Source organism: Hyaloscypha bicolor, assembly GCF_002865645.1.
Source record: "Hyaloscypha bicolor E unplaced genomic scaffold K444scaffold_113, whole genome shotgun sequence".
NCBI lineage: Eukaryota > Fungi > Ascomycota > Leotiomycetes > Helotiales > Hyaloscyphaceae > Hyaloscypha > Hyaloscypha bicolor.
Genome location: NW_020194615.1, coordinates 808,466 through 821,504, shown reverse-complemented (window position 1 = coordinate 821,504; position 13,039 = coordinate 808,466). Strand labels below are relative to the sequence as shown.

Sequence of the window (13,039 nt, the reverse complement as noted above, 5' to 3'; positions counted from 1 at the left end):
TCATTTCGTTAAGACGAACTTTCTCAACGTTAAACATTACACTTTCTATAATGCCTAGAGTGCGGGACTGAAGCAATATTAATAAGCTAGTAGCTACTCGATATGTTCCGGAAGACTGGATACATAGCCAGTGGGCAAACAGATACCAAATCAACTATAACATCCACCTATTCTCACCAAAAGCTTCAATAAGACTCCTTCAAGTCTTCTCTCAGTGGGGGTGTCCCTGCATTTCAGGCAGTCCCATAGGATTCGTTGGCATTTCCATCGCTGGGAACCCCGACGCTGCTGCGTTCATATTACCAAGAACAGTGTCCTTCTGATTCAAGACTGGACTCGCAGATGTATTTTCAGCCAGTCGCCGTCTGCGGCCCAAAGTATACACAAACACGAATGCACCGGCGAGAAAAAGAGCCACGGCTGCAGATCCTACGCCAATGCCCGCGGCTGCACCCGGGCTAATCCCGTGGCTGCCGCCGCCCGCTATACCGTTCGATGATATCGAAGAGGTAGTTGTCGTCGAAGTGGTTGAGGTAGGGGCTGGGGACTTTTTGCCAATAAGTCAATGACAAAACTAGGCAAAAGAAAATTGAGAGAGGGTTCTTACCGATGTTTGCGACTGGAAGTCAGTAGATTGGTATCTTATCTGGACGCTAAGAGCGTTGATAGCACCCGCTTCAGGTTCTTGGGTCCCGTAGCCACAGGTGTTGTTCCCGAGAAAGTGACGACAGAGGGGAACTGCGTTGGACCAAACGTCGATTGGCACCCGAAAGTGGATTCCCAAGGATAGTTCGGTATCGGATTGGAATTGCATGCGTATGACCTATGCCATTGTCAACTTTCTCCTTGCAGAACACGGCTTCCGCAGGACAAACGTCGGGCAGCAAGTTACCACCGTCTCGGTCAACGTTCCTACTGGGATCGAGGAGTGGCATGCGGTCGTGTACCCTACAGGACATATTCCCGGAGAGTAGAAATTTGTGCTGGAAAACTGGAAGTTATCGGGCATGCAGCCCGATGTTGTTACCGGACCTGCAAAAAGGAACCCCAAGTTGGTCAGGGACTGGCTCCATCCCGTGGTTTGGAAGGAGGCGAGACAACTAGAGGGTGGTGTGAATGTCGTCGTTAATGAGCCAACAGATATTTTAACGCTTCTACTGCACTGCAAGGTGGCAACGCATAGGTTTCAGCAGTTATCGCGTGTTAGAGTGCGCAGAGGCAATCTATTGATTGCGAAAGATGAAGCATACTGAGAAATGCAGGTGGACTGGAAAATACAACGGAGTTCTCCTTGAGTAGGAGGCTGGAGTTGGCGCCCCGTTGTGCAATTATTGTGGTTGAAAAGCGCCACAAGGTACCAGGGCGCGTCAGTGGGCGTGACGAGGCTGGAGCTGAAGAGGCTGGTATCGCATACATTTCACTTCACCTATGCTCGAACGTGCAATGAGGTGAGAGGAGTCAAAGGAGATAAAAGAGATGCACTTTATATAAAGGGGGGAGGAGGATGTGGTCGAGTGGTGACGAGTAGTGCAGGGGGCGAGGTACAAGCCACACAATCGAGAACAATATGTCATATCATTTCATTTCATTCTTGCTACGAAAACCACTGCGCCAAGACAACAATCCAAACTCGAATAATCCAAAAAAAAAAACCAAATACGCGATCACGAAATAGAGCAGCCAAGAGAACAAATGGAAGGTTGGAAACGGAACAAAATCCCTTCGAATCTGCTATCCACTACTTTTCTGAATCAAGCTTGGTTAAAGGAAGACTACCGGAGAGATAACGGATAATATTCTAGAGTGGGAGCCGTAAAGACAAGCCGTGGACAAGCTCTGACCGCGCAATCTCGTTGCCTCCCGCTACCCTTCTGGACGAGAAGGAACAAAAACGGCGCCTCGGTCTTCCTCTAATATAGTCTTATAACAAAAGTTCTGATAGAACTATATAACTAACTTTGTCCCAACCCTATTCTGGAGAAAGCACTTAGGAAGATCCAGGAGAGATCTTTGTGCCTTAATAACTGCTTGTGTAATGCATCCCTCCGCCAAATTCCCCGGAAAGAGCCACCGAATTATGGTCCGCAGAGCCTCCTCCCCCACTGTGGCTAGAGCTGTTGCGGCGAAATCTAGACTATTGACCAAAATGGACTACTCGAATATGGCAATGCATTGCTACAGGATGAAACCCCTTTCCCCGGTTATTCTTGCAGTCAGAAAAGGTGCATTTCGACTTTTGACCCTGATGTCTTGATCCAGCATGGCGTTCCATATTACGAGAATCTGTAAACCCTTTTCCCTGATTATTGTCGCACCCAGGGAATGTGCAATTGGATTTTTGACCCGGATGTAGACCCTGATGTCTCGATTTAATGTGGCGTTTCACATTTCTGGGCGTAGAAAATCCCTTTCCTTGATTATTGTTACAGCCAGGAAAGCTGCAATTGGATTTTTGACCCTGATGTCTTGATTGAGCATGGCGTTCCATAATCTGAATACTTGCAAACCCCTTTCCCTGATTATTATGGCAGCCAGGGAACGTGCAATTCGACTTTTGGCCCTGATGTCTTGATTGGGCATGGCGTTCCATAGTCCCACGGGTTGGAGACCCCTTTCCTTGACTGTTGGCATAGCTAGGAAACATGTTGTCAATGGAATTATCTATATTTGCTGATTGCAGATGGTCGGCTGGATTCCTTAGCGAGGAGAACCCGCCTCTGTCTTCGTCCCTATCCCCATTATTGTTGTGACAACGAGGAAATATGTTGTTGCTCAAGGCATCGCTAGAGCTCTAGCTAGGATCTTGCTTTCCATGGGTGTTCCTTTCCAATGCGGCAGAATATTGATCGGCCTGAGCTAGGGCAGGATCCAGGTTGACTGAGAGATATTGGTGCAGTGTTCGCTGCTCCTCTGGTTCCTCGATCCACCGCTCTCTATCCGACTCCGAACCAAAGGACGTGTCATCACCTTCAAGACAGCATAAACCGCAAAACATCACAGGACTAAACAAAGTATCAGACCCCGCTTGCTGCTGTGTAATAATGCTGAATATTGTCTGAGCTGTCGGGCGATCTTGTGGATTGATATTTAGCATTGACTTGATCCATTTTAGAGGCTCATTATCTGGGTAGGATTTAAGAGTATAGAGATCTTCGATCCAAAGATCTACTGGTTTTAAGTTGGCGTAGAATCGATAGTTCTCCGAGTAAGCCTTGAAATTCTGGTGCATCTGACTGACTGTTTCACCTTTTAGTGTTGTAGTCATCTCTAGGAAGACACAACCAAGTGACCAGATATCAGATGACGAATTTCGAGGTTCGAAATTTGCAACTTCTGGAGCGCAATATACTGGAGAATGTCCGAAATCGGTACTTGTAGTACTTCTGCTCATATCTTCCCAGTCAAGAGAGATCCCAAAATCTGTCAACAAGACATTCTCGCCTTTCACCAAAATGTTTTCTGTTTTCACATCACAGTGGCAGATTTTGGATTGGTAGAGGTATTGAAGGCTGTTACAGAGACATCCAAAGAAGGTGCGTAGCAATGATTGCTTATCGACGGAGTTGATAGACTCTTCCATATAGGATGCCAGGTTACAGTCGGCCACGGGACTCATTATGAGAGCAACATATTTGAGATCTGTGTAGCTACCAATCTATATATCCTCATATGTGGTGAGTTCAATTCGATTTCTCAAGAGGTAAAAGCACATACCAGTTTCACACAGTGGCTATGAGAAATCCGTTTAAGAACCTGAAGTTCAGCAAGGAAGGTCTTGATCCCTGTCTCATTTTTTCTTCCATACTTAGTTCGTAGAACTAATTTTCGAGCAAACTCTTCGTGACTGAGAAGGCTTACAACCTTCTCCACTACACCGTACGAACCAGATCCAAGCCTTCCCTTGACCTCGTACGGCGCCGATTTCCCTTTCTCAAAATACAAATGTCCTCCTCTTTCACCCTTTTCTAAATGAAGTGTGTTGGTAAGCACGGTAGACTGATGCTGCAAAAATTCAGTCTGTATTTTACTGCTAATAGAAGAGGGAAAGGATTTCGCGTCGAAAGGGAAGGAGACGTCCGTGATATTGCTCGCTAAAAATTTGTCGAGCAGCTCAAGGCGGTCGATAATACGGAGGACAGTATATAGGCGGGGTGTTCGACTATAGGAAGCATGGTTGCTGTTCTGTAACAGGAATGAGACCTGTGCGAGGTCTGCGTCTGTGAAAGCACTTGCGCGGCCGTCCGTGAAAAACTCTCCAAGCCGCTCATCAATGCTGCGAGGCGTTCTTGATGGTATCGAAAGATTTCCCGTACTATCTGTGATGTTCTTAACATTGGCGAAATCATGTGTTAATTGAGCACCGTTGTGCAACGCCATTTCGTCTGTGATTCCCGGTATCTGTCGTTTTAGGAAAGAACTCCCAAGTTCCCAAGCTCAGAGCTCGTGTAACTGTTAGGGCCGCGAGGCTGTCACTGCCGTGGATAAAATTCACCGATAGTGTACGGGTCGAGGGTGTAAGGAACTTGTCAGGATACCTCGTCCTTACTCGTGCAAGGTTGTAGATGCTTCTCAGCTTTAGCAAGACTGGAAGATGCGCTTCTTCATGCTCTGAATTGTAAACTTCTTAGAAATTTGCTTGTCATCGGCGGTTGATCCAGGCCGCTCTAGGCTTTTCTAGGACAAAAACCACACTGATTGGTTGTGTTTCCCATATGGTCTCGAGCGTTCATTGGATCTTGCGACCAGGCAGACAGCGGAGCCCGAGAAGTGGTCTATTGACAAGGGTTCCTACTGCAACACGTTTATGCCATGGCGTTGACCCAGCCCACCAGGTCTACTCGGTGAGGCTTGATCGCGAGGGTTCCACCTTGACATAGAAGCATTTCGCGGATCTAATACTGATGTCTGGTAACACCACAACAGCTTGACAACACTCTGGTAATGATACCACGTCCACGCTGCATAACCCATTCGGTTCTGGTGTTCGGTTTGGAATTATGGGGCTTTAACATTGAGCCAGATCTGATGATTTGGGGATTTCTGAAAGCAGCCCTGCGGAAATACAAATAAGAAAATGGTTGGATGTAATTCACTAATAATTGATACGATACATGCAATGTGAACTGACTGACCCTCGAGTGAATTCGGTAGTTGGATTGGACACGTGATTACAGAATCTTTGTTGACGAGGTTTTTCGCAAAGGGGGAGCGGTGCACCATCAACCGCTCTTCAGTACACCCAACGCTGAAAGCATCCACCATGGCATCCGACCAAGAGCCAGACGACAATTCTACAGCTCAAGGGTATACCAACCTCCATGAGGTCGATATGCTCGAACAGCCAAACAGCGACCCTCGACAGCCTCGGGAGTTTGCTCCAAGAGCCCAAAGCAGAGACAGCAATCGACAGAGGCTGGAGCATCGCTCAGCGCCTCGCAGCAGGAACAGCATCATACCCTCAGCCCCAGACATACAGCCTTCAGCTTCAACCTCACACCCAATGGAGGGCGTCGAAATTGATGTCCAGGGGCATAGGGTCGATGAGGTGACAGCGATCATTCAGGGGCTAGGATGGAGCGCAGAAAATTCCAATGGGATGGCAGGCGGGCAGCTGGGTCAACCAGGTAGACCGGTAAATGGTATCTGCTTCTGGTGTGGTCGACGCGGTCATCAGATGTCTAGATGCCCAGGGCCGCCAGGACCCAACGGGTACATTCCGGGTTGTCCGCAGTGTTATGGTGACAGGACACATTCTTTAGCCACATGCCCGAAAGGATGTACAGCCAGGGATGCCTATCACTACCTGATCAGACTGAGAGCATGCAAGCCGCCCATCGAACATGATCGGGACCTGCTCAGCGGACAATTCAGGCTCGAGAATGGCAAATTCATCGGCCCCACTGGGTCGGTGAATAACCCTCCATGGTCAGCGGAGTTTTCCAAGCAAATGGCAGCGAGATTCAAGAGAGCTTGGCAATGGACAGAGAATGGGATGTTTGAGGATCCTTCGTGGAATGGGGACTTGGCAAGCCTCGAGCCTCAGATCTCGCCCAATGCTCCCAGGCCGCCAAGAAGTGATCCGAAGACTGGCGACGTACCAATGCCAGATAGGAAGCCTGCGTTTGTGAAGAACCAAGAGCAAATGCAGCGTGAGGCAGAGGCTCGCGAGCGCAAGGCCAACGGGCTAGGACACGGCCATGGGAAGAAGCGCAAGGGTGCAAGCGGTTACACCCAGCCAGCGAAGAAACGCATCGCCAGCAGCACTACACAGCGGCAGGTTTTGGTCCCCATGGAAGTCATAGAACGTCTCAACAACCAATCCAAGACGATCTACGAATTGGTGCGGCGACAGGGAACGTTGCCAGCGTCGCCAGACAGCAAGCCCCCTACGGAGGACAAGGGGCGGTCTCGTGAACGTCACTCGAGAGACAACCAACCGCAACCAGGATCTTCTGAACTCAGCAACAGAGACCCTCCTCGGCGGAGCACAGACACCAGCCAGCAAAACAGCAGAGGCCCTCCACGCCGACGCAGCAGAGACACCGATCGGCCGTCATATGAGGACCATCATGACAGCCATTGCACATCCAGCAACCCCCAGCCTCCGCAAAGACATTTTCAAATCCGCGGAAGAGCCGACGAGCGGTCCATGCCCCCTCCAATACGAGGTCGCAGCGAGACAAATGGCCATCGGGTCACTGGGAACCTAGTTCCAATCGGGAACCGGACTTCAAATCCAGGGGAGGATTCCTGCGACAATTGCGGGGCACAGGACCACCATTGGCGTGCATGTCCATATCCGTGTGGCAATTGTGGAAGCCATCGACACTTGAGAGAGTTCTGCTCGAAAGAACCTCAGTTCCGAAAATAAAAGGTCGATGTCTTCGATCTCCAGCGCAGGCTACCGGTTGCACGTACGTCGAGGTCCATCGCTCCTGTGGGCGGGACTTTATGATTCGAAGTCCATAGTTCTTGTGTTCGGGACTGCATGATGTCAAGGTCCATAGTTCTTGTGTGCGGGACTTCATGATGTCAAGGTCCATCGTTCTTGTGTTCGGGACTGCATGATATCAAGGTCCATCGTTCTTGTGTTCGGGACTGCATGATATCAAGGTCCATCGCTCCTGTGTGCGGGACTTCATACGAATGGTCAAGCCTGTTGTACGGTTACTTCCATGGTAAACTTGGCAACAGAAATGGAGAAATTGAAACCTCTGTAAGTCACACCTGGGGGAAATCTGTGCAATGCTAACGTTGATGCGGTAGAGAGTGAGGTGCTGAAGGGCTGAATTGGAGTGCAAAGGTGGTTGGATCTCGGTCGGGTTGGACTGAATGTGTAATGTGTAATGTTTAATGATTCCAATGAAATTCCATGAACCTGGGAGTGTGTCATACTGTTTGAATGCTTTTGTGCCTTGCAAATCACTCCGGTGTGAGGTGAAGAATGGTTGCCATCGAAATTTTCAAGCTGAAGTATGCCACTCGCTAGTTCTATCGCTTTCCGTAGAAACAACAGTTCCAGCCCCATTTTTAAGCGAACTTTAGTAAAACGCGTTTTTGCAGGACCACGATTTTACTACCCTCTAGTTTTTAGACCCCGTATCTCCTCGCTACTCCTCGCCTCTCGATTTTTCTCTGACTTTAACTCAAAAAAAAGCCTTTTTATTAATAACTTTATAACCACGCTTCTAGAATAAGTGCACCTAGGCTTAAATTAATTGCAAGCTGCCCCTATCCATTATATAAGTCGGCTTATAATTTAAATAAGAGATCATAGCGTAGTCGGCGAATTATTAGAAAAACATACCAAAAATTCAAGAAATGCAGCAAGAACTTATTTTAATAGTTTTGTAAATAATTTCACAATAATGCGATTAGAATACGTGCGCTATAGCTTAAATTTATCGCCTTGCGCTCCCCCTTCTTTCTATAAGAGGAATAATGGTTTAAAAAAGAGATTATAGCATAGTCGATAGGTAGTAAAATCGTTGTTTGAGAAAACGTGTTTTGGTAGGGTTCGCTTAAAAATGGGGCTGGAACTGTTTTTTCGCATGTGGCTGTAACCCCCGCTCTTGTGTAACATATCTTGGAAGCTCATGGAAAACTTCGCCAAGGGCACCATCATGTGAGGCTGCCTTCTCGAAGCTTGACAGTCTAAAGTCTCTTCACAAACTCGTAGAAATCTTGATGGAGGCCCAAAACACTCCGCCAAGCGATGCGCCAGCTTTGGAATCAAATGTAAGGCCACATACTTACAGGCTCCTGTGTTCCTCACACTGATTCTTCTCTTTAGTGTCAGACGGATTCCAGCACATTTGCCATGTCAGAACTACGACGAGACATACCCTGTTTGTCGACTGGCCCAAATAGAACTCTAGCAGAATATCTGGCTAAGAACAGTCCAACTTTTGTACGACTCGAGGCAGTTAGGAAAAAGGTAGTTGCACCACGACTAGCATCAATTTTGGCCACTTATTAATACCATTTTAGGGTTGGGACAATCCCGAAGGAGACAGATATTGGCAGAATCGACGTGAACAATCGGACAAAGCCACAGATGATTCAGCGCTAGCATTCTACGATATGACAAAGCAAATCGCGGAGGAAATGCAGGCGAAAACAAGCGCTCTGACCCCAGGAGACCTTGGTACTCAACCATTCCAGGTATTGGACTTATGCATGGCACCAGGCGGCTTCACGTGGGGCACCTTGGAGTACAACCCGGACGCGATCGCCTATGGCATCACTCTCCCTCCCGAAATTGGCGGTTACAAAAACTGGTTCACATTATCTGCTGAATACGTCAAATATATGGACATCACCATGCTCGCGAGTGAGTTCGGCATCGGGACCATTCCAACGAGTCATCCAGACCACTCCCTCTTCCTCGCTGAGCGCCCCTTCGTTGATCAACGCTTCCAGCTCATTTTCTGTGGCGGTGCCGTTCTCAGGAGTCATGAGCGATCTGAGCACAGACGAGAATTCGAACGAACGCGTCTGACGACATCTCAGCTCATCCTAGCTATGCAGCGGATCATTCCGGGAGGGACAATGGCTGTCTTACTTCGCAGACCAGATGCCTGGGACGTAGTACATCTACTTCACCAATTCAACTCATTTGCAAGTATTCAGTTGTTCAAACCATACAAGAAACATGCTGTTCGATCCACTTTCTACCTCGTGGCTAAGAATGTACAACCAGAGGCTGAGAACGCAAACGCTGCGCTGGAAGAGTGGAAGAAGAGTTGGTCTCGTGCGACATTTGGTGGTGATGAAGGAACAGGAGAAAAAGATCCTGAAATGGATGTTGAGGCTGTGAAAAAAGTGCTGGGTGAGTTTGGTCCTAAGCTTATTGAGTTGGCGATTCCTGTTTGGAAGATTCAGGCTAGTGCGTTGGAGAGGCAGGACTTTACTAAGACTCGGAACGATGGTCGGAAGAAGCAGCCCTATTGGCCGAAGAAAAGGGGCTGAATTGCCTTGGTCAAGGTAACTGATGTGAGGTGAAATGAATAATTTGATGTATGTTCAAGAAGAGGTCAAGATATGGGGGTTGAATTTGTTTATTTATGGGTTGTTGCAGGGGACAGACAAAAAACTTGCGTTCTGGAGTTTGTCATACCCCTGAGACGGCGCATCATGCCATGGCATGGTGCACCAGCGACACATGGAACCTGTGTAGTCCACGTAATTGCAGGTTATTCTCATCGAATCCTATTCCCAAGAAGATCAAGATTTGAAACCCCCTGGAAACAATATGTTGGACATGGGTGTCCTTGAATTTTGGGCGGCATGCATCGTGCATCCTCTCTGCCTGTCGTGAATCGTCCCAAGACATTCGTACAACTACTTAAGCGTTTCCTACAGGTCTATGGTTTTTTATCTACGCATACCAGAAATAGGCATGTTTGGAGAGGAAGAAGAATTCCTTTTAAGCAGGAGAGTTACACGTGTTTAGATGTGTTTAGATGTGCAGAGAGGTTATGAGGCATTCATTTAATTAGACCGATTTTGCTTCTTGAAGTGCGATGCTGGTGATGCTGGCCGGTTGTGCCAGGGTCGCTGTTCGTATCCGGTGCGCTCTGGTTCATCTCAGAGTCTGGCCAAGCTTCTGGTTGGAGAACTCGATAGTAGAAGAGCATGTATTACCCCTTGTGCTGAATGGCCCACTGCTGTGCGTTGGCTATGTGTGGCTCCTTGTTTTGGTAGTCGCCGACTTCAGCTGGAACAATCTCCGTGCTATCCTTCCAGTACGTTCGAATATGTTCACTCGGGTTGCCGTTCTGCGAAAGGCAAACAACTGCGCAGAGGTGGTAAGTGGCTTCTTGTACCCCGAATACTCGACTTCTCCGAGTGAGGGTTGTTTCTGGGGCTTGGAACTGGAGCACCCGTAGTCCTGAAAAGGGTCGTTTGGAGTTCGTTCGACTGAAGCGTACTCGGAGGAATTTTGGGCGGAGGCTGAGGTATTGTGAGCCTACTGGATCGGTATCAAACAATCGAGATATGTGTAGAGACAGGGCCTCCATCCCATCATATGTGCCCAACAATGCACAGATTGGCAAGCAAGAGTTAATGCAAGAGGGCTGGCCAAGATCGTGAAAAATGCACCTTGTACTTTCATTTTATACGAAACAATGGTATTTCCAAGCCAATTCGGGCAGATACGATGAAACTTGATCGCGTTCTAGGCAATATTGTTTGCATATGTTCTATTTGATCACAAAAATACTGATGCTGAAGGCAATTGTCGTCAAAGTAAGCGGCGGGTTTTGAGCCGCAAGTGATGGATCGCGGAAGCTTCCGACGCGGGGTGCGGGGTTGATGAAGAACTAATGCAGGCTTTTTTTAGTCACGGGATCATACATCCTTCAACGGCGAACATGCGCTGCCGTAATGTCTTTCGGCGAGAAGAATCTCATGAGTAGGGTCTGGAATATGGCATCCACTGTTACGAGTGAGAGGAGTTTGATTAAGGTTGTCGGATCCGAGTGTCGATGTTGTATGAGGTTGGAGTTTTAAGTCAACATTGCTAAGCGAGCGTAACCCTACAGCGTGGATGGGAAACACCATTTTCTGGGCACGTTCGATGTGCTCTATGATCAGTGGTCTTTAAACACATGCGTCCTCTGGCGTGGAACAGTTTTCGAGTTAGCACTGCATTCGTGTTAATTGGACAAGATAAATATTACCCCTATTCGGACATGTGTCTCCAACGAGCTCAATAGAACACTCAGAAATATAACCGCGTAACGTGGAGCCATAATTCGGGCTGCAAGTTCAATTATCGCTGCATCAAAGCCTAGACTTTTGAAGTGTCATTAGATTGGCCAAAATGTCATCTCAAACCGCCTCAACGATTAGCTATTTCTCCTAACGCTTGATCCTCGGAGGATTCTTTGAGTGTGAAGATAGGAATAAGAAAGCGACTTGAAGTAGTCGGCTTCTGCTCAGGGTTTTTTAATTGATCGAGCTTCTGCAATCAGACTAGCACATCCGTATCTTTGCAAATTCACCCAGCTCTCTGAAGAAGTTGAAGATACGCTTCGAATCAGTATGCCTACCGATTGTTAAGCTTTGGAAACCAAACCAGTTGAAGCTGGCAGAGATAATGATCGCCATGCTCTCAGGATCCATAATCTGGGACAGTGGATTGAACGAGGTGCAACCAGGAGGCAAGGCAGCAAGGGCAGATCCGGAAAAGTTCGGGGAAGCCCTGAAGCAGATCTTCATCCACAAGTCGTGGACAACAGCCAACCTCAGGAAATCAGAAGAGAAGCTTCAGGGTCAAATTGAAGCTTCGGAAGTCTACTAGGATCTTGTCGACAGGGAGAATGGGATAGGGTCGACAATTAAAACGTCTCTTGCAGAGATTTCAGCGATCCAGAGGGTTGCGCTGAAGACCATAATCGCGCTTAGTCAAGCAAATCAGAAAGCAGTGCACGCCCGTAACCAGACAAAACCAACAGTTGCGGAGATGAGAGAAGCAGCTATCTCACAGAGCGAGTGGTCGAATCTTCACCAGCGTTTTCTGAAGTGGCAAAAAGGTAAAGAAGATGGCAATACCAGTGAGGGTGATTCTATTGGAGATTGTAAGGGTGGCAGTCTAGAAAAGTCAGGACCAGGAAGATCGGCGTAGCAATGTTTCCCTGATAAGGGTGCCTTTAATGAAGATGGTTTCTAAATGGAGAGGGTTTCTCAGTGGAGATAATTACTGGAAATAATATCTCAATAAAGATAGTTTCTTAATAGAGATGGGTTCTCAATCAAGATGGTTTCTCAATAAAAATGGTTTCTTAATAGAGATGGTTTCTTAATAGAGATAAGTTTCTTAATAAAGATAGTTTCTTAATAAAGATAGTTTCTTAATAAAGATAGTTTCTTAATAAAGACGGTTTCTCAATGGAGATACGTTCTCAATGGAGATGTCCTCAATGGAGGATATTGCTTCATGAAGTAGTTGCGTAGGAAGATGTTACTGGGGTCTGGGTAGTAGAGCATTTTCGTATCATAAATGAAATGTGATATGTAAAGTATGAATCTGTATGGTAATTGAAGGTCTGTTACAGCATCATCTGCTTGGGTATGCTTGCTTTCGATGTTGATCTCCTCCATTCCTTGTGCCCAAAACACGGTCCATTCCCAATACCCTATATTTCGAGCAATCGTAGTGATCAATGGAATGACGAGTTGGTTTAGGTCTGCCCTGGGCTGCGAGGGCCTCGATGTGGGGCTGAGATTATGCTGTACCGAGATGTGGATACGATTGGGTTAGCATGTGTAGTATCGCTGTGGTATGTGATGAAGAGTCTGCGCCCTGGCTGCGACTAGGAGTTGTTCAGGATAGGAAATGGTGGTCCCGATGTGAGCAGAGTCCCCGCCTCGTGGATGTAAGCGCGCGCCTCCAATCTGCAGCGACTGCTGGCGCGAGAAAATCCAGAGGTCGATTGAAATCGTGTGCAGATGGGTCGTGGAGAGGGTCCTGTCGATTCGAGGTCGGACGCGCGTCTGCAGAGAGGAAATATATGGAGAGTCTGCCGCAAAG

General features: G+C 47.6%; 3 protein-coding genes across 3 annotated transcripts; 1 reads left to right on the top strand and 2 right to left on the bottom strand.

Annotated features, from left to right (window-relative positions):
- Positions 1-823: 823 nt before the first annotated feature.
- On the bottom strand, positions 824-1,141 carry K444DRAFT_533093 (uncharacterized protein; the record flags this gene model as incomplete). Its single annotated transcript, XM_024875124.1, has 1 exon — positions 824-1,141. A coding segment is annotated over one exon (318 nt), but the record flags the coding sequence as incomplete, so codon positions are not given.
- A 1,650-nt stretch (positions 1,142-2,791) lies between these two features.
- Positions 2,792-4,377, bottom strand: K444DRAFT_533217 (kinase-like protein; the record flags this gene model as incomplete). Its single annotated transcript, XM_024875133.1, has 2 exons — positions 2,792-3,655; positions 3,715-4,377. 2 exons carry the CDS (start codon positions 4,375-4,377, stop codon positions 2,792-2,794), a joined length of 1,527 nt encoding a protein of 508 aa, XP_024734819.1.
- A 3,943-nt stretch (positions 4,378-8,320) lies between these two features.
- On the top strand, positions 8,321-9,471 carry K444DRAFT_533303 (uncharacterized protein; the record flags this gene model as incomplete). The annotated part of the gene is made up of 2 exons (XM_024875142.1): positions 8,321-8,437; positions 8,491-9,471. 2 exons carry the CDS (start codon positions 8,321-8,323, stop codon positions 9,469-9,471), a joined length of 1,098 nt encoding a protein of 365 aa, XP_024734818.1.
- Between the last annotated feature and the right edge of the window lie 3,568 nt (positions 9,472-13,039).